The following is a 26001-nucleotide window of genomic DNA, read 5'->3' on the forward strand; positions in this document are numbered from 1 at the left end:
CGCCTTGCAGAACACTTCTGCTCGGTTTGCAATAAACAACTGCACCTCCCAGTCACAAAGCATTTCCACTCCCCCTCCCATTCTTTAGATGACATGTCCATCATGGGCCTCCTGCAGTGCCACAATGATGCCACCCGAAGGTTGCAGGAACAGCAACTCATATTCCGCTTGGGAACCCTGCAGCCCAATGGTATCAATGTGGACTTCACCAGCTTCAAAATCCCCCACCGCATCCCAAAACCAGCCCAGTTTGGCCCCACCCGCAATTGCACCACACAACCAGCCCAGCTCTTCCCCTCCACCCACTGCATCTCAAAACCAGTCCACCCTGTCTCTGCCTCCCTAACCTATTCTTCCTCCCACCCCAAGCCACACCTCCATCTTCTCCCTACTAACCTCATCCCACATCCTTGGCCTGTCTGTCTTCCCTGGGCTGACCTATCCCCTCCCTACCTCCCCACCTATACTCACCTCTCCACCTATCTTCTTTTCTCTCCATCTTCGGTCCGCGTCCCCCTCTCTCCCTATTTATTCTGGAACCCTCACCTCATCCCCCTCTCTGATGAAGGGTCTAGGCCCGAAACGTCAGCTTTTGTGCTCCTGAGATGCTGCTGGGCCTGCTGTGTTCATCCAGCCTCACATTTTATTAACCTGGTTTAAGTGGCTGGTTTTAAAGAGATTCTCCAAGGAGGAAAGAGAAGTAGAGACACGTAATGGAGGGAATACCTGGCCTTTCAGCATTGGATCCTGAAGGAATGCTGGTATCTTGTATTTTGGACATTTGCACACAGAAACAGGAATGAGCTATTCAGCCCATCTATCCTGCTCTGCCATTCAATTAGATCTTAGCTGGCCATTTAACTCAGTATCATTGGGCATTATTGATGTCTTAAACATGTTCAATGACTGAGCGTCCAGAGTCGTCATGAACAGAGAATTCTAAAAATTTCTCCTTATTTCAGTCTTAAATGGTTTACCTTTTAACAAGACATAAATAACTGAATACCAGTGTAGGTCAGCAGACTAGCTGTGATGGATGCAGGGTTTTGACACAAGTTAGGACACTGCGCAGAGAGTTTTAGATTACCTTAAGGTTATTCAGGTTGGAATGCAAGAGGCAAGCCTGAACTGTACTGGAACAGATAAATCTAGGCGATCACAAAGTCATAGATGAAGATTTCAGCAGGGAAGCAATTGAGGAACTTGACTGAGGCAGAAACCAGACAGAAATGGTCCAGACCATAACACAGAAAATGCTGGAGAAACTCAGCATCTTGTATCTCTTGAAGCTGTCACAGATTTTGTTCTGCATTTGGAAGCTGTAGGGAATTTTTCTGGATGTTTTTGTAAGTTCATATCAAGTTCTCTAACTTTCTACCAATTTTTTTTGCCTTCTACTTCTTCAGGAGATTGTATGATGAAAAGGTAAGCAAACAGCACTTACACTTGTACCATATCCAGATTATTTGGATTCTGTGTACATGAGCTGCCTTTGCTGTGCTACAATTCTTAGGTCCCACATTGTAGCAACATCCTACATTATAGCATTAATGTAGGTTTTGCATGAGCACAATGAAATTTTGTTGAAATTCATTCCGTACAATATTTTAACAAAATCTGCAAATACCTGCAGCATGAATTGGGGTTCTTTTAGTCACAAAATCTTTAACAAGAATGGATGCTCCCTGATTGATTAATACGTCCACACACTCTACATGCCCTTTAAAAGCTGCCAGGTCCAATGGAGTGCGCCCATTATTATTTCTCACATCCAAATCTAAGAGAGACTGTACCAGTACTTCTAGGGCCTGGTGGTGTCCATGGTAAGCCTGGAAAAGTTGAAGAGAGATTTTGCTTAGCACAAAAAAAACAATGCATTTTGAATAAACACTACAAGAACTGTAAAACTTAATATTTTAAAATTATACAGTAACACCTGCACTTCCAAATATTGCAGGAAGAATCAATCATTAACGTTTCAAAATTTCAGACCCACTTCCAACGCGAAGTCAGTAAAGTCACTTCAAAGAACGTAGCTCAAATTGTCTAGTGTTTAAATCAACATTAAATTAGCTTACAATTACAGTTATGATCTATAACAGCATTTGTACCTTGCTTGTGATTTTAAAGTAGTTGGTAAATAAAATCATACTCCCCATTCAACATCATACAGTTCCTGCTACAGTAACAGTCAAAAATATATGAAAATGCTTTTTCAAAAACTGTATAAAACTACATTATGTTCATTAGGTTAGCTTTGGTGACTAGAATACAACTGTTTATATATAAATACATCCCAGACTGCACAAGAATTACAATCCATTACTGGACATGAAAAACTAGTTAAGTGGTTTGACTGAAATGTTTTGTACAATCCAGATATACTTCAGACAGATACCCTGCAAAAGCATTTGTATATACATTTTATACTTACAGCCAAATGCAAAGGACTGATGGGTGCTTTGTTATCAGAATCATTCAACATGTCTGTACCTGAAGTTTCCATCAACTAAGAAAATAGATAAGATACATTAGAAAATAAATATCACATCGACAAAGACAATCAACCAACACAAGTTCTGGGGCATGGCAGTATATATTCAATCTTAGACAGGAAAATGTTAATACAGAGCTAGTATACAGCTTCATGGGATAAACTTCAGGAGAGATGGCAAAGCTACAGAGATTATAGAATCAAATATCAATAGACTTTGTTGAGGGTTGTTGAATACTTTCATAAATAAATGGGGTCAACAAATCCTGTTTTTCAGAGAAGCCTAATATTTTGCTTTCTCCAGCAAGTTGCATTGTCAGCAATGTGGAAGTCAGCACATAACCTTTCATTATGCTCACTTGATACACTTCAGTGAGTGACTTTAAAGTCTTTTCTTGCTTTTTTTAAGGTTTGTAACTATATAAGACAAAAATCAACGAATACTATATCTATTCATGAACATTTTAGAAGCAATGCTATTACTTTTTTTGCATGACAGGATACTGATGCAAAATAATATTGCAATATCTGATACTGTGTGCAAGCTAACCTGTTCTGGAAAAATAAAGGATTGAATTGACTCATATATTCAATGTTAAAATGGCATCGAAAAAGGAGAGCAATTAAGTGGGTTTTAAACATACAAAACTAATATATTTAGCACAACCTCACATCTATGCATTAAAGGCTATGACATTAAATGACAAACAATTAGGATGCAAGGTACGAAATGAATGTAATAACTTACTACATCTAGAGGAGTTTCATTAGCAATCTGGAAAAGTTAAAAAAAAAGTTTACCAAATGGTAAAAGCTCAAAAGTTTTAAGTAACTCCTTGACTCTACACATCATGTCTAAAAATAAAATGAAACACAGAGCTTAATTTATTTTTATATGAGCAGACATACAATATTTGGATTCACAACATTAAAAATATAATGGTTAATTCTGGGCACTTGTCACTCTTTGCTGCCATTAGTTTTTATTATTGTTGTTTTTTTCAAGTTAATTTTGGAGTGACTCCTGTTCTTGATGCAGCATCAGTTTTCTTGGATGGCTTGTAAGCAGACCCTTCTACTACTATATATACCCAACGAAGATAATCATGCATCTAATGCTTCCTTATTTCCATTGGCAACGTGAGCATCATCAGTTGTCAAAAGAGTAACAAAGCTGCTGACCACCCTATTCCTCCTAAATGTAATTGCAAAACCAGTTTTATACTGATTTTGATATCCCTTGAGAGTTTTCAATGATCCTTTCAGTAGCTCAATCGCCCTTTGCAGGTCTTCATACTGTCACATTTGCCAGGGTCTATTTGTTTTAACTTGTTCCTTGCTTCTTTAGTGCTCAGTTTATTTTGTTTTGGCAAGTCCAAATCTTGCTCTATTGGCATATAAACTGGCTGTGCAGCATACCGAGCTTTGTAAGAACTGATCTCCCATCCCTTTGCCCATCAGCAGACTTGACCAATTTATTGTGAACAGTTCTTTACCTGATCCCATTGAAGTCAACATTAGCTAAATACAGAATCTTAATGGTTATTTCGAATTTTTGCTTTTAAGTCATAAATTGAATTTGATAGCACCATGATTTCTTTTAGGAAAATGTCCATGCACTATTTGATTGTTGACAAAACCTGGCTAGTTCATTGTTCATTACTAACTATAATGTGACATAGTCCCTCATTTATTATCAGCTATACTGCTGCAGGAAACGGACTCAGGCCAACTCAAAATATTCACCACCCTTTTTCCCAGGTGACTCATTACAATTTCATGAAGAATGGTAACCTGTTTTTTTTTAACCAACTAAATGTTCGAAAACAATGGCAGGATAAATTGTCAAGCCAATCATGAAACGACTGTGGCGAATATGCAATTTCATTTCTGTGAACGTGAATTTCTTGAAGTATGAACAGGACTGTTTTCTCCCTATACAATGGGTTTGATGGCGGAAGACACATAAATCATTTCCATTGAGCAAACTTGGTGAAAAACACAGTGAAAGTAAAATTTTACACTGCACTTTGCTCATTAATCTTGCTATGCATTAAAGCTTAAAAAGATTTTCAGAACAATTATCATGGCAATTACCGTTCACATAAGATATGGTAACTATTTGGTAAATTATTGCTCAAAGTTCGCAGAACAGTATGCAATACATTGTGTGAAGGATGTAATATATTTACTAACAATTGTTTTTATATTCCACAAAACCAGTTCAATTTGAAATTGCCAAAATCAGCAGACCAGTCTGTGCTCCAAATCTATTTTTTTCCTAAAGAAGGTGGGGAATGTCAGTGTATTAGGAACACAAGTGCACAGGCATGTCCAATTGATGCAAACTGTTTGAAACATTTGAATGACATGACTATTCTCTATCTATGAATGCTTCCAAATGGTTTATAAAGGTCTATATAGATCAGATGACAGGAGCCGTCAACAAGCAAAACCTATTCACTTAGTAGCCACCTCAACAATGCTCAGTTTGGGTTACACCAGAATCACTTAACTTTAGATCAACCATGGACAAAGAAGCTACTTGTCGGAGATGACAGTAGTTGTTCTTTGCATAAGTGCACATAGGACAAAGTATGAAACTGTACAAAAGTTGAAGCTAATGGAGATCAAAGTTTAAATCCTGCAGTGACTGCAGTTAAACCTCTCAAAAGGAAGATTGCTGTTAATGACAGATCAGTCGTCACGGCTTCAAGATAACATTTTAAAAGTTCTTCCAGGAAACATCCTGCATCCAATTCATGAATTTGCGAAGAACAGAAAATAGTTGCTCTAGTTTGAAAACAATGCTGATTAATCAGAAACGTAAGCACTGAACCAAATTATTTGTGATTAAACCAATGATTTTCTGCTGTCAAAGTCAAGAATAGGGTTGCCGTCAATGATTCCAGCACTCAACTGCACATGCAAACCTCTGATAATAAAACAACCCTTTGTCAGCCTGTAATAATCCCATATCAACATATAGATTTGGGCTGATGATGATCAAACGACACTGTTCATGGTGCCAAGTAATGAGAATCTTGAATGCGAAAGGAGCCAACTGGCCCTAACTTTCATTAGGTCCCAGTTTATTACATTACAGATTACAAATCAGAAATTAAACTAGACCAGTCACATCAACATAACGGCTCATTTTATCCCTGCTGAAATCTCAGCTATTTACAAGGCTCAATTTGTGAAAATGGATGATGCACTTACAAAAATACTCGGGTTCAAAACAATTAGCATAGCAGTCCAGGGATAATGGGAACTGCAGATGCTGGAGAATCCAAGATAACAAAATGTGGGGCTGGATGAACTCAGCAGGCCAAGCAGCATCTTAGGAGCACAAAAGCTGACGTTTCGGGCCTAGCTCCTTCATCAGAAGAGGGGGCTGGGGAGAGGATTCTGAAATAAATAGGGAGGGGGGGGGGAAGCGGACTGAAGATGGATAGAAGAGAAGATAGGTGCAGAGGAGCATATGGGTGGGGAGGTCGGGAGGATATAGGTCAGACCAGGGAGGACGGACAGGTCAAGGGGGCGGGATAAGGTTAGTAGGTGGGAAATGGAGGTGCGGCTTGAGGTGGGAGGAAGGGATGGGAGAGAGGAAGAACAGGTTAGGGAGGTGGAGACAGGCTGGGCTGGTTTTGGGATGCAGTGGGGGGGGAAGGGGAGATTTTGAAGCTGGTGAAATCCACATTGATACCATTAAGCTGCAGGGTTCCCAAGCGGAATACGAGTTGCTGTTCCTGCAACCTTCGGGTGGCATCGTTATGGCACTGCAGGAGGCCCAGGATGGACATGTCGTCAAAGGAATGGGAGGGGGAATTGAAATGTTTCGCGACTGGGAGGTGCAGTTATTTACTGCAGACCCAGCGTAGGTGTTCTGCAAAGCGGTCCCCAAGCCTCTGCTTGGTTTCGGCAATGTAGAGGAAGACACACCGGGTACAATGGATACAGTATACGACATTGGCGGATGTGCAGGTGAACATCTGCTTGATGTGGAAAGTCATCTTGGGGCCTGGGATGGGGGTGAGGGAGGTGGTGTTGGGGCAGGTGTAGCACTTTCTGTGGTTGCAGGGGAAAGTGCTGGGTGTGGTGGGGTTGGAGGGGAGCGTGGAGCGGACCAGGGAGTCGTGGAGAGAGTGGTCTCTCCAGAAGGCAGACAAGGGTGGGGCTGGAAAACTGTCTTTGGTGGTGGGATCAGATTGAAGATGGCGGAGGTGTCGGAGGATGATGCGGAGGATTATATTCACGGGACCTTGGCATCTCTGCCCATTGGTTGACCATCCTGAATTGCCCTTAAGAAGTTGGTGGTGAGCTGCCTTCTTGGTAGTAAATCCATAATTCTATCTGGGAGAGAGCTTCAGGATTGAGACCTAGTGGCACTGAAGGAATAATAATTTATTTCTAAGTCACGATGGTGAGTGCAGGGGAAGTTGTTAGGTTGGTATGTTTGCAAATATTTGCTCCCCTTGTCCACCAGAAGGCAGTAGTAAAGTCCAAGAAACCTTGGTGAATTTCTGTAGTGTATCTCAGTGTTGGAGGGGATCAAGCGGGCTGTTCTGTCCTGGACGGTGTCAAGCTTCTCTAGTGCTGTTGCAATTGCATTCATAAGGCAAGTGGGGAGTATCCATCAAATTTCCTGACTTGGGCCTTGTAGATATTTGACAGGGTTTGGGGAGTCAAGAAGTGAGCTACCCACTGCAGAATTCCTAGCTTCGGACCTGCTCTTGTAGTCACACCACTCATATGGCTAGTCCAATTCAGTTTCTAGTCAATGGTAAACCATAGAACATTGACAACAAGGGATTCAGTTATAGTACGGCCACCGAATGTCAAGGAGTGATGGTCAGATTTTCTGTTGTCGGAGATAGTGATTGGTTGGTACTTGCATGGTGTGATTGTTAGACATGGGCTGCTTCAGTACCTGAGGAGCTGCAAACATTGCTGAAAACTGCACAATTATTAGTGAACATCCCCACATAGGGACATAGAATTGTATAGCATGGAAACAGACTCTTTGGTCCATCTTGTCCAGGCCGACCAGAAATCCTTAATTAATCTGGTCCCATTTGCCTGCATTTCGACCATATCCTTTGTAACCCTTCCTTATCTTATACCCATCTGGATGCCTTTTAAAGGTTATAATTGTATCAGCCTCCACCACTTCCTCTGGAAGCTCATTCCATACACACACCACTGTGTGGAAAAAGTTGCTCCCCAGATCGCTTTTAAATTTTTCTCCCTCACCTTAATCCTATGCCCTCTAGTTTTGGACTCCACTACTGTGGGGAAAAGATTTTGGCTATTCACCCTATGCCCTGTATGATTTTATACACCTCGATAAGAGCACCCCTCAGCCTCTGATGCTCCAGGGAAAACAGCCCCAGCCTATTCAGCCTCTCCTTACAGTTCAAACTCTCCAACCCTAGCAACATTCTTGTAAATCTTTTCTGAACTCTTCCAAGTTTCACAACATCCTTCCTATAGCAGGGAGACAGTATTCCAAAAGTGGCCTAACCAATGTCCTGTACAGCCGCAACATGACTTCCCGACTCTTATCTTCACTGCACTGGCCAATAAAGGTGAGCATACCAAATACCTTCTTCACTATCCTGTCTACCCGTGACTCTCTTTTCAAGGAACTATGAACACGCACTCCAAGGTCTCTTTGTTCAGCAACACTCTCTATGACCTGACCATTAAGTTCTGACCTTATGAAGGAAGAAAGTTCATCGATGAAACAGTTGAGCCTGGTTGGGCCAAAGACACTATCCTGTTGAACTCCTGCAGTGATGCCCTCGGACCTGAGATGACTGATGTCCAAAAACACAACTGCCAAGTATGACTCCAACTGGCAGCAAGTTTTCCCTGATTCCCACTGACTCCAGGTTTACTAAGGATTCTTGCTGCCATACTCTGACAAAGTATGGCCTTGATGTAAATGACAGTCACACTCATGTCACCCCTGGAATTGAGCTCTTTTGTTTGTGTTTGAACTAGGCTTGTACGATGCCTAGAGTAAGAAACATTGGTGAAAGCTATTGAGAGAGTCAGTGAGCAGATTATTACTAAAACGTGTTGCTTGATAACACTTGACAATATCTTCCAAAATTTCCCTGACAATTGAGGGTAGAGTGATGTGGCTGTAATTGGTGAAGTCACATTTGTCCTGCATTTCTGTGTTACATTAAGGAGCCATTCAGGACATTTAAGATACGAATGTCACATTGCTGTTTGTCTAGTGTCACAAGCAGGCCAGACCCAGGCATGGATGGCAAAGCAACAGAATTCCAAAAATTTATCCCAACATTGCAACCTTCAGTGTCCCCAAGCGAAAAATGAGATGATGTTTGAAGATCAGAACCTCTTCAGGATCCAATACTGAGTTCAATAATTTTAAGCCTTGAGCTCCTTCTTCCACGTCTTTCCCTCAACGCCCACACACCTGGCCCTGTCATCATACAAACTGTTTTCACCACTGCCAATGCCCACAAATGGTCCCCGTCAGCAGCTTTTCTTTCTCCCCGATTCACCATGCCTTTGTCTGCCCCACATCTGTTGTCTCTCTGGGCTCCATCTCCACTTATTGTTTACTCCTGCCTGCATTTCCCACCCACGATTCCACCCCACGTTACTTACATACAATAAACTCGATGTGCTATTTGCTGCCCACATATTTCACCTGTCTATATCTTTTCAGGCTCTAGTGTCTTCCTCTCAGGTCATCTTTCTACCTGCTTTGCATCATCAGCAAACTTGGATACATTACTATCCATCTCTTCATCTAGGTCATTGATGTATATTACCAATAGGTGAGACGCATTGCTGATTTTTGCTATATTCCATTAGCCCCCGTCTGCAACTTCAAAATGCACTAATTATGCCCACTGTTTCCTGATCACCAACCAATCCTCAATGTTATTATACCATGAGTCATGAGTCCATAAAATTTACGGTAACACTGAATCTCATTTTGTAAATCAAAGTTTCCTACAACTGTTAAATATTACTGGAATTTGGATATTGCAGCTATTGGGAAAGATAGAAAAGGTTAAGACTCCTATCTTTAAGGATTGGTTGAACAGGACAGATGTGGGGAGAATAATGTTTCCACATGGAGGCAATACCAAAACCTGGTGCCATTATTCAAGCCAGTTAGCCAATTATGATCAATTCAGGAAGTAAGGAGAAATTTATGTACTGGAGAACTGTATTTAAAATATGGGATTTAATAATAGTGAAAATGGTCCAAGACAAGTGGCTTAGGTGCTTTGAAAAGGAAACTACGTAGTGGAACTGTGAAAGTATGGATATGGTGAAATAATGATACCAGGTAGGTACACGGGAAGGGAGATCATGACTCGTGCAAAGTAGGTGGAATGAGCAGCTGTAGCTGTGCTACATATTGTGTATTTTATGAGCAGACACATGGAATCATACAAACAGGGTGACTGCCTCCTAATTAGGTGAGAAAGAAATGACAAGACAGATCATTTACCCGTGCACTGCTCTGGCTAGGAATTGTGGAATCTACTTTGTTTAGTTGGTAGCAGTTGCAATATTGGTTCAGAAGGTTATGGACTTTTCACCACTTGAGATCCAAACCTCAGTACAGAATAGCACTTTACTGAATAACTGCAAATAGCATGTCGCTTGGTATGACTTTAAATGAAAATTGCAGTTTATTAAAATGCAAATTTTAACACTTATGTTTTAAAAAAATGTTCTTCTGGTATGGAACCAGCATCTGAGGAGCAGCAAAGTCAACATTTCAGGCCAAAATGTTGACTTTCCTGCTCCTCAGATGCTTTGCGACCTGCTGTGCTTTTCCAGCTCCATACTGATTGACAGTTCTTCTGGTATCTTGGCTAACATCCCTCTCTAAACCAAAATAATGAGAAAGCAGATTAATCATTCATTACTGTTATTTCCTCTGGCAACTGCAAGTCATGGAAATTCACTGGCTGTGAAGAGTTTTGAGGGGATAAGTAACGAAAAATCCATAATGCCTGATGTGATACTTCTTTGATGGCAACCATACTGAAGTCCACATACACAGATCAAGGTCATTCTACAACATGGAGGAATACAGAAATTAACACATTTGCTACTTCCAAATTACTTAATTTCTCGGTTCTATTACATCTATCAAAATATTTAGAAATTAGTTTCTCAGTTTAAAAAAAACTACAAACTTACAAGTTCAAGACATAAACGGTGCCCATAAGCAGCTGCATAATGCACTGCATTATAACCCTGCTTATCTCGAATTCCAGGATTTGCATCATTTCGGAGCAGGTACTCCAGGCACCTGAACATGGACAAGAAGTCATGAGTTACAACTTGAAATAACCTTCAGTGAACATCAACACTTCACTTTAAAAAGTATATGCAAGTATCTTGTATTTCAATATTATAAAAACAGAATATCGGAAATAGTCATCAGGCAGCATTTGTGAAAAGGAGTTAACATTTCAGGTCAATGATTTTTCATTAGATTATTTATTCAAGGAAAGTTCAGACATTTTTCAGTTTTGAGTTGTACAGAACACATATTTAAGCACTGTCTGATGTTGTTGGCGAAGCTAAAGAAAACATATTTGATCATAATGCTTCTGCAATGGATAAGACTTTTACTGGACTATATTTTTTCCCATGTCTAGGCCGCAACCTTCTCAACGCCTTTCCAGAATTACAAATTAAATAAGCTGTTCGTGGCTCAATGCACTTTCCACTGAATTCTCCTTATATCCTCTTCAGTGGCCATTCCATGTGTTAAAATATTAATTCTAATTTCAATCTCATCAACAGGTTCACGTCATTGGGGGAGGAGGATGTTAAGGGTTCATTCAACAACACCAATACTAACAACTAGAGGGCCAACTGTAACGAGGTATAATACAAGATTTAATTAGATAGGGTGGACAGTGAGTCTTTTTCCGAGGATGACAACTTCAGCTTGTACAAGGGGGCATAGCTACAAATTGAGGGGTGATAGATTTAAGGCAGATGTCAGAGGCAGGTTCTTTACTCAGAGAGTGGTAAGGGCGTGGAACGCCCTGCCTGCCAATGTAGTTAACTCAGCACATTAGGAGCATTTAAAACAGTCCTTGGATAAGCATATCGATGACGATGGGATAGTGTAGGGGGAGGAGCTTAGATTAGTTCACAGGTCGATGCAACATCCAGGGCCGAAATGCTTGTTCTGCGCTGTATTGTTCTATATTTTATGTTCTATATGAAGTTACAGAAGGAAAGGTCTTCAACCCCACATACCAGACATGACTTTTATCCTTGAGTCAACTTTTGCTTTAGCAGCTTTCAACTGCAAACAATTCCAAGCTATCACTTCCCAAGCTACTCCCCCAACCCCCCCAAAACATGTAGACTAAAGGCGCTAAGTTCATGGCTGATGCCAGAAACGAATCCCGCTTACTTGAACAACAGGTAGCAAGCTACAAATTAGCAAGTAATCTGAAATAAACACAAAGTTCGACAAATACACAGCAAATCGGACATCATTAGTGGAGACAGAAATAGAATTAAAGTCTCAAGCCACATATTCCAGCTTTGCAGAACTCAAGGACTTTTTTTATTTCAGATCTTCAACATTCACACTATTTTGCTTTTACTTAAGTTCTCTGAAGAACTGCTAATACCACTCTTTCCTCCAGTCTTCAATAGCGTTACTCCATAGCTTCTCTTAGGAGGTTTCCTCCTGTGGCTTGCATTGATCTGAAAGTGTGCGCTAGATTACCTTCAGATTTTACTGCATTTCCAGCTGCTTACCCCTGCTTAACTACAAATTGATTTTCTGATAAAATAGTTGTTGTGCATGATATCTCAACAGTTGGCTGATATACCATCAAGGGGCATTCACATGGTGTATCACCATATTATAGTGCGTAATTTAGTGGTACAAAACTTGCAGTCTCCATCTTACTGGGCTCTGTTCTCTTGCAGCATGATGTGTTTAGGGAAGTATGCTATAGTACATTAGCAATCACTTCATGTCTTGATGACAAGCTCAGAAGTAAACACCAGTAAAGGCTAACAAAAGAAACATGAGTGAAAATCAGCGATCCAGTAAAATAAAGAAACAACCAAGTGCTGCACTCTACCTCAATAAAGGTAAAAGCCATAGATCTTCAACAAATAAATTTCAGGTCATTAACATTTATCAAAAAAGCAGTGGCATGATGAACGAAATTCACAATATCTCCTGGGTTGTAACTATTTTCCTTGCCCACAATGGTATAAAGCAAATCCTACGCCATTAATATTAGCTTTTCTTGAGACTAGTCCTGAAACAGGATACAAAGCCCAGTGTAGATTACATACAGATTCTTAAGAGGACCTCTGGGTACCATTCTTTGGGGAAGCTATATTGGGTACAGAGAGTTAGGTCACATGATCTCATAGAATGGCTGAACATACTGAGGGATCAACTCTCTTACTTCTGCTCTTACGACCACCTTCCAATCTTCCCAAGACACAAGACTGACTTCTTAACTTCTTCTCTGAACTGCCATACACCAAATATCAATCTAACTCCGATACGGATGAATATCTCAGACTTGCCCTCAAGTACTTAACGCACGAAAAGCTGCTATTATTTTATCCTCCACAGGATGGAGCTTTAACATTCAAAAAACAATATTACAAAACTTGTTATGCTTGTTTGCTCTAGAGGTGGTGACAGAAATTCAACCAAGCAAATGCAACCAATCCGACATAAGCAAAGTGGAAACTACTTTCCATCATACAAAGAATTTGCCTACAGAACTTAGCAATTTCAAGCTGTGGACTGAAACTGACTCCAGTCCCCTTACAGCAAAGGGAAGGCAAGCCTTAGCAAAGGAAACCTCAAAATTGGTTTTAAAGCATCAACAAGGCCAACCTGAAATCGGATACAATGAACCAGGAGGTCGAAGTTAAATACTGAAATATTGTTAAATATACTGCATCTAACATGCTGCCCTATAATCAATTAGATCGGGAACATTATATAGGAGGTCATTCAGGTCAAATTATACATAAGAACATAAGAACTAGGAGCAGGAGTAGGCCATCTGGCCCCTCGAGCCTGCCCCGCCATTTAATAAGATCACAGCTAATCTTTTTGAGACTCAGCTCCACTTACCCGCCCACTCACTATAACCCTTAATTCCTTTACTGTTCAAAAATTTATTGGGTGAGGAAGCTCCTTCTGACCTCAGTCCTACATCTGCTTCCCTCTATTTTGAAGCTATGCCCCCTAGCCCCAGTTTCAACTGCTAGTGGAAACAACCTCCCTGTCTAGATCTTATCTTTTCCCTTCATCATCTGATATGTTTTGAGAAGATCTCCCCTCATTCTTCTGAATTCCAATGAGTATAATCCCAGCCTACTCAGTATCTCCTCATAATCCAAACCTCTCAACTCTGGAATTAACCGAGTGAATCTCCTCTGCACCCCCTCCAGTGCTAGTATACCCCTCAAGTAAGGAGACCAAAACTGCACACAATATTCCAGATGTGGCCTCATCAGGACCCTATACAGCTACAGCCAAGCCTCCCTGTTTTTAAACTCCATCCTCGAGCAATGGTAGACAAAATTCCATTTGCCTTTTTAATCACCTGCAATGCTACTTTTAGCAATTCATGCACAAAGACACCCAAGTCCCTCTGCACAGCAGCGTGCTGCAATTATTTACCATTTAAAATATAGTCCGTTTTGCTGTTATTCCTACCAAAATGGATGACCTCACACTTATCAACATTGTATTCCATCTGCCAGACCTCTGCCCACTTAGACTATCTCTATCCCTCTGCAGGCTTTCAGTGTCTTTGCACACTCTGCTCTACCACTCACCTTAGTGTCATCTGTAAATTTTGACACACCACACTTAGTCCCCAACTCCAAATCATCAATGTAAATTGTAAATAATTGCGATCCCAACACTGATCCCTAAGGTACACCACTAGCCACTGACCACCAACCAGAAAAACACCCATTTACCCCTACTCTTTGCTTTCTACTGGTCAACCAATCCCCTATCCATGCCTATACATTACCTGTAATACCATGCAACTTAACATTATGTAGCAGGCTTTGGTGTGGCACCTCGACAAATGCCTTTGGGAAATCCAGATACACCACATCCACAGGTTTCCCCATTGTCCACTTTGCAAGTAATGTCCTCAAAGAATTCCACCAAATTAGTTAAACATAACCTACCCTTCATGAACCCATGTTGGGTGTTACCAATGGGACAATTTATATCCAGATGTCTTGCTTTTTCTTCATTAGTAATAGATTCAAGCATTTTTCCCTATTACTGAAGTTAAGCTAACTGGCCTACAGTTACCTGCTTTTTGGCTACTTCCTTTTTTAAAACAGTGGTGTCACATTGGCCGTTTTCCAATCTGCAGGAATCATGCCAGAGTCCAATGAATTTTGGTAAATAATTACTAGTGCACTTACTACTTCCTCCATCAGCTCTTTTATTACCCTGGGATACATTTCATCAGGGCCAGGAGACTGGCCTACCTTTAGCCCCATTAGCTTGCCCAGCACTGCCTCCTTAATGCTAATGATAGTTTCTAGGTCCTCATCTGCTATAACCTTCTTGCCATCTGTTTTCAGCATGTTATTTGTGTCTTCTACTGTGATGACCTACACAAAATAACTGTTTAATGCCTCGGCTATTTCCTCATTCCCAGTTATTAAATTGGTTTTCTCATCCTCTGAAGGACCAATGTTTACCTTCACCACTCTTTTACGATTTACATATTTATAGAAATTTTTGCCACCTGTTTTTATATTCTGAGCTAGTTTACTTTCATAATCTAGCTTACTTTTTTTTTTATAACTTTTTTTGTGGCTTTCTGTTGGCCTCTAAAGATTTCCCAGTCTACTAGTTTCCCACTGCTCTTTTTTGTATTTTTTTTCCCCCAATCTGATACTTTCCTTTATTTCCTTAGACATCCATGGCTGACCATCTCTTTTCCTACAGTTCTTCCTTATCACTGGAACATACTTCTGCTGAGTACTGTGAAAAATGGTTTTGAAAGTCCTCCATTGTTCCTCAATTGACCCACCATAAAAGTTTTCGTTCCTATTCTACCTTAGCTAACTCTTCCCTCATCCCATCATAGTCTCCTTTGTTTAAGCACAGGATATTGGTACTGGTTCAGATTTTTGAGGCATTGGGACCAGTTCGAGGGGAGGTAGGACTATTACAAATCAGATGGTCTATACCTTGGCAGGACTGGAACCAATGTCCTAGGGGGTGTTTTTGATAACACTGTTGGGGAGGGTTTAAACTAATGTGGCAGGGGGATGGGAACCAAATGAGGCGGTTAGTAGACAGTAAGGAGGTAGTAACTAAAGCCAGTAAGGAACTGCATAATGAAGGCAGCGTGACTAAGGGGGATGTACGCAGAGAGCAGATGATGAGTGCAAAGGGACAGGTGGTCTGAGGTGCATTTGTTTCAATGCGAGAAGTGTAGTACGCAAGGAAGATGAACTTAGGGCTTGGATTCGTACCTGGGAGTATGATGTTATTGCTATTACTGAGACTTGGTTGAGGGAAGGGCAAGATTGGCAACTAAATATCCCAGGATATAGATGCTTCAGGTGGGATAGAGAGGGAGGTAAAAGGGGTGGAGAAGTTGCATTACTGGTCAAAGAGGATACCACAGCTGTGCTAAAGGAGGGCACTATGGAGGCCTCCAGCAATGAGGCAATATGGGCAGAGCTCAGAAATAGGAAGGGTGCAGTAACAATGTTGGGGCTGTACTACAGGCCTCCCAACAGCGAGTGTGAGATAGAGGTACAAGTACGTAGGCAGATGATGGAAAGATGTAGGAGCAATAGGGTGATGGGGATGGGAGATTTTAATTTTCCAAACATTGGGATTCACTTAATGTCAGGGGTTTAGATGGAGCAGAATTTGTAAGGAACATCCAGGAGGGTTTTACTGAGCAGTACATAAATAGTCAAACTCGGGAAGGGGCCATACCAGACCTGGTGTTGGGGAATGAGCCCAGCCAGGTGGTTGAAGTTTCAGTCGGGGATTACTTTGGGAATAGTGATCACAATTCTGTCAGTTTTAGAACACTGACAGACAAAGACAAGAGCGGTCCTAAAGGAAGAGTGCTGACCTAGGGGAGGGTCACGATAGCAAAATTAGGCAGGAGTTGGTGAATGTGGATTGGGAGCAGCTGTTTGGGGGTAAATCTACATTTGATATGAGATGGGCTTTTAAAGAGAGAGTTGATTAGAGTGCAGGACAGACACGTCCCTCTGACAATGAGGGATAGAAAGGGCAAGATTAGGGATCCATGGATGACAGGTGAAATTGTAAGACTATCAAAGAGGAAAAAGGAAGCATGCATAAGGTCTCGGCAACTGAAAACAGACGAAGCTTTGGAAGAATATGGGGAAAGTAGAACAAATCTGAAACGAGGAATTAAGAGGGCTAAAAAAAGGGGTCATGAAATATTTTTAGCAAAAAGAGTTAAGGAAAATCCCAAAGCCTTTTATTCGTACATAAGGAACAAGAGGGTAACTAGAGAAAGGGTTGGCCCACTGAAGGACAAAGGAGGCAAGTTATGCGAGAAGTCAGAGAAAATGAGGGAGATTCTTAATGAGTACTTTGCATCAGTATTCACCAAGGAGAGGGACATGACGCATGTTGAGGTTAGGGATAGATGTTTGATTACTCTAGGTCAAGTCGGCATGGGGGGTCGAGGGGGTGGTGGTGGTTGGGGAGAGAAGTGCTGGGTATTCTAAAAGACATTAGGGTGGATAAGTCCCCAGGTCCGGATGGGATCTATTTCAGGTTATTGAGGGAAGTGAGAGAGGAAATAGCTAGGGCCTTTGCAGCATCCTTGAGTACGGGTGAGGTCCCGGAGGATTGGAGAATTGCTAATGTTGTCACCTTGTTTAAGAAGGGTAGCAAGGATAATCCAGGTAATTATAGACCAGTGAGCCTAACGTCAGTGGTGAGGAAGCTGCTGGAGAAGATACCGAGGGATAAAATCTATTTACATTTGGAAGAAAATGGGCTTATTAGTGATAGGCAGCATGGTTTTATGCAGGGAAGGTCATGTCTTACCAACTTGATAGAATTCTTTGAGTAAGTGACAAAGATGATTGGTGAGGGAAGGACTACTGAGATGTATCTAGACAGATACATGAATGGGCATGGAGCAGAGGAATACAGATCCTTGAAAAATAGTTCACAGGTTTAGATAGAGGATCTGGGTCGACGCAGGCTTGGAGGGCCAAAGGGCATGTTCCTGTGCTGTAATTTTCTTTGTTCTTTGATATGTTGACTAAAATCCCCCATGATAATTGTCGTAACATTTTACAAGCATTAGCTATTTCTACATTTATTTCCCACCCCACCATATCGTCATTATTTGGAGGCCTGTAGACCACATGCAACTTCTTCTCCCTTCTATTCCTAATTTCCACCCAAATGGATACAACCTTGTGTTCAGTAGAACCTATATCATCTCTCATTACTGCCCTGATATCATCTTTAAAAATCAGAGCGACACTATCTTCTTGAACTTCCTGTCTGCCCTTCCGAACAGTTTGATATCCCTGGTTAGTTAACTCCTAGTCATGACCATCCTGCAACCATGTCTCTGTAATGGCCACTAAATCATACCCATTTGCCATGATTTGCACCGTGAACTCATCCACCTTGTTTTGAATGCTCCGAGCCTTCAGATAAAGTGCCTTCGTACCAGTTTATTCACCTTCTTTTTAAGTCCTGTCACCTCCATTACTAACGGCTCTCGAGTTCTCCTTCCCTTTAATTTGTTTTCTAATTATCAATGTAGGTGAAGCTTCCTCATCACTGCTAAACTGCTGCTTTGCCTTTCATTAATTGTTACACTCCCTATACTCCTCCCTTCCCCCCTACTTACTAGTTTGAAGTCCTATTGACCACTCTGTTTACCCTTTTCGCCAGAACACTGGACCCAGCCCTGTTCAGGAGGCGTCTATCCCTGTGATATAGATCTCTCCTGTCCCAGAGCTGATGCCAGTACCCCTTGAAAATTAAACCCTCTTTCCCAAACCACTCTTTTAGCCATTTGTTTACTGACCTCATCCTCGCCTCCCTATGCCAATTTGCACGTGGCTTGTGCAGCAATCCAGAGATTATGACCCTTAAAGACCTGCTTTTTAAATTTTGTATCTAGCTTTTCATAATCCCATAATCTTTTTTTTAGTCCTGCCTACGTTGTTGGTACCTACATGGGCCATAACAACTGGATCCTCCCCCTCTCTCTCTCTCTCCCTGATCCTCTCTCATACCGGTCAGAAACGTCTCACACCCTGGCACTGGGCAAGCAACACACCAGGAGGGACTCTCTATCCTGCTTGCAAAGGTTACTCTGTCCCCCGATGATGGAATCCCCTAAAACTACAATTTGTCCTTTAGCTCCCCCTTCTTGAATGGCTTCCTGAATCATGGTGTCATGGTCAGTTGACTCATCTTTCTTGCAGCCTTGTTCTTCATCCATGTAGGGAGCAAGTGCCTCTTACCTGTGGGACAATGTCAAGGGCTGCAGCTCCTGTGTTCCTGCCTGCAGTGTCCCTCTACCTGCCTCACTCGCAGTCACACACTGCTGTCCCTGGTCGCTGATCGAATTAACATTCGTTAATCTACTAGGTGTGACTGCCTCCTGGAACATGGCATCCAAGTACCTCTCCCCCTCCGGGATGTGCCGCAGTGTTTGGAGTTCGATTCCATCTCATCAATTTTGAGCTGGAGCTCCTCAAGCAGCCAACACTTGCTGCAGATGTGGTCACTGCCGTTCTCAATGGGATCAGCTTGTTCCCACGTCACACAGTTGGCATTTATACTTAACTCGCAAATCCTCCCATCTAAACCTAATTATTATTACAACTATTTATTCTCTTCTCTCATATGCTTGCAGAGATCCTCTTAAATACACCTACACAATCATTTCAATCTCTCCCTGTTGTAACTAGGCCCAGATTTTCACAACCTCCTCAAAGTGCTTCACTCGAACTCCCTAGTGGATTTTTAATGACTATCTTATATTGACGGCAATACAAGGACTGGTGCAATATTTCAACAAAGCATGTCTAACAAACTTCAAGGAGCAACCCCAAAGCAAGAAGCACACCCCTTGTCCAACATGACAGATACTAACACTTACAAGTTAATACTGACTTAGAAATTTAAATGTACATGAAAGCACTTTGTTCTCTAACCCTTAAAACCCATTTCTTGGGAAACAATTCAAACACTTAATTTTTCACGCAAGTTAAGCTGGCCTTTGGAAATTGCCTTGCAACTGACAAATTAACAATCAGTCAAAAGGAAACTTGCCATTCCCTTCACAATTTATGGTGTACATGCATGTACATTTTGGAATTATTTTCAAGGAAGTGAGTTAAACTATGTTGTAGGCGTCAAAATAAAAGCAGTTCAACACACATATATTAAAAGCAAAAAGGTAAATGACAGTAGTATTTAAATATTTCTAGGAGCCAAGAAAGGAAAGACAGCTTTCACAGTAGGACATCAAAACTCAAAGCTACCAATTCCACAATACTAGCATAAAACTATGCTTTCATGCCCAAATGACCCAAGTTGCACACAAAGTAACTATTACATTGCAAGAAGTCAAACCAAACTGCTAATTTATCTACAGAAAGATTTGAAGAGGCAATTAGGAGATGCAGCATGCAAAACCAACCTGGGACATTGCTCTCAGGCATCCTAAAATCTCATTACTGGGTCACTTTGAACTGACCTAGCACAACCACAATATTGTGTTGAGCTGAAACTGATTTTCAATTTAAAAAAAAGACTTCGCACAATAACTATTTGCAAATCTCTGTAGCACTGTGGACCAGATGATTAATCAAGCATTCAGCATGTTCTTTTTAAACATAAAACAGTAAAGCGTACATTTTGAAAACAGTTTGAGTAAGAGGGAAAGTAGAGAATAAATCATTCATTCAAAAAAGTTTGGGAAGCACACAAGACATATTTAAAATAGGAGGAAACAATACAGACCTCCAAAATATTAACAGCTGCCAATAAAAACACAGATTGCCAAATATAAAAAGGGGAGTGCCTTGTGACACAACAGGAAGACGGAAAAACTCAAAACCGAAGTTGACAACTATTTTGTTCATCTATTATCAATCGGTGGGCTATCAAGGTTTATTTTTTCAAATTATGTTACAAATTAGGAGGTTGGGTAGGTAAGAGGTCAGACAAAATATGAACTAATGTACTTTTAGAAATTAAGGAATTATCATCTAAATGGCATAACTGTAAAAAGACAAAACAGAGATTTAGGGGTTCGGATACATAAATCTTTAAAACAAATACATGATAAATTGATAATCTGTTCAGTGTATCCAGTCTCCAATTATTTAGAAACTGGAAGGTCTGGGCTACCTGCCTTAGGAAGGACATTAATGGTACGGAAACAGCATAATAGAAGTCAGTTTCCAGGATACTGGGAATGAGAGGCTTTGAAATATTAACAAATTTAAGAGAAATTATGTTAGACATGCTCAAAAGAAAGAAGGCATTTTGATGTAGTAAAATAGAATAAAATCTGTTCGTTGGGCTAGCAAAACAGCAAAAAATTCAAGCAAAGGAATATTTGTGTATTTTTTTTAAAGTTGTTAACACATAAAATATTCTTAAATGCTTCTGTGTTTTAAATGTCACGGGGCAATATTTGAATATATTTATAAAGTATTCAGAAAAAAAGGAAAGGCAATGGCACTAAGCATGGAGCTGTTTCCCACGTTTGGCAAAGAAATTAAGTAACAAGCAGGGGAAACTTCATAAATCACAATGAAATAATTAATACCTGACCAATCTAGGATATCAAGATCACGAAGAACATATTCTGTTATTTCAGTATCACTGTAGATCAAATTATCCAAACAATTTCTGCTGTAAAATGCTATCACTGCACATTCCATTTTCCCTTTGAATTACTATGCTGCACAAACCCACAGTCTAAACAATTAAACTTAAAATGAAGAGAGATAAAATTCAAAATGCTTTAAGGAAAAAGAAAAAAAATGACATTGGTTAAGCTTCATTTGTCCTTACAAAAGATCTGATTCAACATCAGTTAATCATTACATCAACCTTCAATTAACGTTGCAAATACATTCTCTAACTGGCATTCAAAAATGCTCAACACGTAAAACTGGCAGTGTTAGTTCATGTTATTTAAAGGGGGACGGGAAGTAAATAGCTGCTGCCTCAAGTAAAAGACAATATACAAATAAAGATTATTAATAAGCTAGGTCACTGCCAATTTCCAACCATTTCAAATTTGCCTGTGATTACTTACTTTCCATCTGTATCTGATGCTGCTGCATAGTGAAGTGGCGTGCAACCTCTTTCATCAAGGTCGTTTACACTGGCTCCAGATCCCACAAGAGCAAACAGGCACTGGTAGTTGCAGTTCGCAGCAGCATAATGCAGTGAAGTCCTTCCCAGAATAGAAAAAAAGAACGGTAAATATCTTTCTGCTTGGTTATTATTTTTCGCTACATCATGATTTAAAGTTCCTTAAACCATACTCCTTGTCATATTTTTGTTCTTTCCCTTTCTGATGAAGGCAGTGATTTTTATTGGGATATGCTTCTGGAGCACTGTTTTGTCAAACACCTTGTCCAAATGGGCAGTTAAATTTTTATTTAACCTATTTTTCTAATCAATATAGAGATAGCAGGAACTGCAGATGCTGGAGAATCTGCGAGAACAAGGTGTAGAGCTGGATGAACACAGCAGGCCAAGCAACAGGAGGAGCAGGAAGGCTCGTTTCGGGCCTTTACCCTTCTTCAGAAATCTGGAGGGGGGTCTAGGCCTGAAACGTCAGCCTTCCTGCTCGTATGATGCTGCTTGGCCATCTGTGTTTATCCAGCTCTACACCTTGTTATCTCTTATTTCTAATCAACCTGTTCAGTTACATTAATACACACCTCAGGAACATGTGGGATTTGAACGTGGGCCTCCTAGCCGAGTATGGACATGTACAACATCTTAGATACCATCAGCTTAGCTTAATCCTACATTGAATTAATTACTTGTAGGCATATCTCATAACGACATCCCATCATATGAGAAAAAAGCGCAGAGGTTTTGTTGGTGGGTGTTGGAAGCAGGTTCATAAATACAACAAAACAGAGGGGCCAGCAGCTTCATAAGCATTGCGAACAAGAGAAACTGCAACAGTAGCTTAATGTGATTGCATAAGGGACGGTGCAGAGGAGATTTACCAGGACACTGCCAGGGTAGCTGGGTCTGAGTTAGGATGAAAGATTGGATAGGCTGGGGTTGTTTTCTTTCCAGCAGTAAAGGTCATTAAGGAACTTGACAGATGTCAACAAGTTTAAGGTTCTTGCAAAGACTTGTAGCTCGGGAGGTGGATGAGGTTGTTGGCTTGTCGCTGAGCCGACTGGTTGTCGTTCAGACGTTTCATCACCATGCTAGGTAACATCAGTACAGCCTCCGATGAAGCGATGTTGTTCTACTCTGCTTGGTATTTATATGATCAAATTTATGAGAGAAGATGACAACAATCAACTTCTAGACATCAGGATAGAACGAGTGACCGGTAGGGAGTCCAAACCACAGTATATAAAGGCGGCGACCCACACTGACTCAATCCTCAATTTCCACAGCAATCACCAAAATGTCCACAGACATGACTGTATTAGGACACTATTCAAACAAGGCGTAGCTCACTGCAACACACCAGAGAAATGCAAGGAGAAGAAAGACCACCGTTATAACATCTTTGTTAACAACAGATATCCCAACAACTTCAACCGCGGGTGCCTATTAGTTCGACAAGGCCAAGAAGACACAATACACCCCAATACACTGGCCACACTACCCTGTATCGAGAATATATCAAAACCGACAAGACTCCTACGATCACTAGGAATTGTGGTAGCAAATAAATCTACAGCCACACTACAACAAACACTCACGAGGACCAAAGACCCCATACCCATGAGATGCAAGGCCAACGTAGTTTAAAAAAATACCTTGCAATGACTACAGCAAACATTACATCAGCCACAGGGGTCAGTCCTAGCATCTCAACTGACACAATGATAGGTAGGAAAGAAAGTTGTGTTGAACAAACAAAAGCTCACAAAAGAGATATAGGTTAGCTGAGTTTTTTTAAGTTCATTCATGGGATGAGAGGCAGCGCTGGCTAGGCAGCATTTATTGCCCATCCCTAATTGCCCAGAAGGCAGTTCAGAGTCAAATGCATTGCTGTTGGTCTGGAGTCACATGTAGGCCAGACCAGGCAAGGATGGCAGTTTCCTTCCCTGAAGGACATTAGAGAACCAGATGGGTTTTTTCAACAATCAACAATGGTTTCATGGTCATCATTAGACTCTTTATTCCAGATATTTATTGAATTCAAATACGACCATCTGCCACTACTAATAACAATAAAATTCTTATCTATTAATGCGTTACATAGAGATAAATGAACACGCAATGGCAAAGATCTAGTAAATAGAGCACAATATAGAAAAATGTGAAATTGTACATTTTGGCAGGATAAATTAAAAGAAAATTATCTCAAATGGATATTAGGATTTTAGGTGTGCAAATGCGCAAATCACTAAAGGTCAGAAAGTAGGTACAGCAAATTCCAAAGGAATAGAGCATAAAAACATCAAAGTTTTGTTAGAACTATAGGTACTGGTCAGACCATACCATGGTTACAGCCCACAGTTTTGGTCCCATTATCTACGGAATGTCTGCTGCTATTAGAGGCAGTCCAGCAAAGGCCTACTAGGTTGATCCCAGATATGGTGGGATTTTCTTACGAGATGTTGAGTGGGATGGACCTGTACTTATTGAAGGCTAGAAGAAGGGGGCAACATTATTGAAACATTCATGATTCTTAGAGGGGCTTATAGGGTATGTGTTCAGCTGTCATTTCCCCTTGTGCGAATGTGTATGAGGACATAATCTCAGAGTGAGGACTTTTACCAGGTATTTAATAATAGCAACTTTGAAATAATATGGTCCATTTTAGCTTCCTTGCCAAGCTTCCATCAAGAACGATAAAATGAACTAATGGTCCCATTTCCTTTAACGAACAAGAATTAATCCTGCCATGGTTTAATGTTCAGATTCCCATGCTAATAATTTCTCCCATGAGCACGCTCACTGCATATATAAACAAAGATACTAAAATTTCATCTATACATGGTGTCATAAATCTTTAAGGCCAGATTGTCCTGCCATATTGAACTGCGAATTAACAGTGTGGTGATGGCTCCATAGATACCCTCATTCTTAACAACGGGAGAGCCCAGCACATCAGTGCGTAAGATAATGCTGAAATATTTGCATCCATCTTCAGCCACAAGTACCAAGTGGATGACACACTACAGCCTCCTCCTGAGGTCCTTAGCATCATGGAGTGATTCATTTGGTTGCGACTGACTGAAGTCAAGAAAGGGCTGAAGGTACAGCAAAGACTATGGGCTGACATTTCAGTAAAAGTACTGACGATGCGTGGTCCTGAACTAAGTCCATCACTAACCAAGTTATTCAATACAGCTACAACTCTGGAATTTACTAGCGGAATGTCCTGACCACCAAAAGGAGGATAAATCCAAAATCGAGCAGACTTACTTTTGATCATCAACAGTGCTATCAAGTGGCACCTGCTCAGCAATAACTTGCTGATTGACAGTTAGTTTGTATTCTGTCAGGCCCACTCAGCTGCTGACTTCATTACAGCCTTGGCCCAAACACAAGTAACAGAAGTGTGATGGAATACTCTAACCTTGCCTGGATGGGTACAACTCTAACACTCAAACATGACACCAGCCAGAGCAATGCAGCTCTTTTCATAGGAGGTTCATCTAACACTTTCAGTCCTCACTCCCTTTGCCAGCAAGGTACAGTTGCAGCAGCGTGCACCATCTCCAGGATGCACTGCAGTAGTTAATCCAGCTTCCTTAGACAGCACTGTTCAAACCCACAACCAGTACCATCTAGAAGGACAACGTCAGCAGAACATGGTAACATCAGCACCTGGATGTTCCCCTCCAAGCCACTCACCATCCTGACTACTGTCGCTGGGTCAAAATCCTGGAATTCCCTCTCTAATAGCATTGCAGGTCTAACGAACAGCACAGACACTACAGCACTTCAAGAATGCTGCTTACTATGTCCTTCTTACGGGTGGCTCGGCAATAAATGCTAACCAGTAACGCCACCAGTGAATAAAAAAAATTAAACAGTTTTTTAGATATGATTTTTGCACATCTGTAGAAGATGTAGAAGATCCCAATGTTTTTTCCTCATCTTCCTTTTTAATTAAATTTCATTCAGCCATCAGATGAGTGCTTGAAATGAAATTAGTTGTTGTTAACAATTGAGTGGTTACAGAACTGTCAATTCATTCAAAATGGACGTCAAAGAAGCAGTTGCAGAGAAT

At 40.9% G+C, this 26001-nt stretch overlaps 1 protein-coding gene across 3 annotated transcripts in view; it reads right to left on the reverse strand.

The window, feature by feature from the left end:
- ankrd28b (ankyrin repeat domain 28b) overlaps window positions 1-26001 on the reverse strand; it is a 178459-nt gene that overhangs the window by 31531 nt on the left and 120927 nt on the right. For all 3 annotated transcript variants that reach the window (XM_048552073.2, XM_048552083.2, XM_048552064.2), the window contains exons 14-18: window positions 21868-22008; window positions 10703-10814; window positions 3243-3269; window positions 2435-2509; window positions 1628-1829 (exon numbers count right to left, since the gene is read on the reverse strand). In XM_048552073.2, the coding sequence (XP_048408030.1) occupies window positions 1628-1829; window positions 2435-2509; window positions 3243-3269; window positions 10703-10814; window positions 21868-22008 (557 nt within the window). The remainder of the gene's footprint in view (window positions 1-1627; window positions 1830-2434; window positions 2510-3242; window positions 3270-10702; window positions 10815-21867; window positions 22009-26001) is intronic.

This window comes from Stegostoma tigrinum, chromosome 2 (genome assembly GCF_030684315.1).
Source record: "Stegostoma tigrinum isolate sSteTig4 chromosome 2, sSteTig4.hap1, whole genome shotgun sequence".
Lineage (NCBI taxonomy): Eukaryota > Metazoa > Chordata > Chondrichthyes > Orectolobiformes > Stegostomatidae > Stegostoma > Stegostoma tigrinum.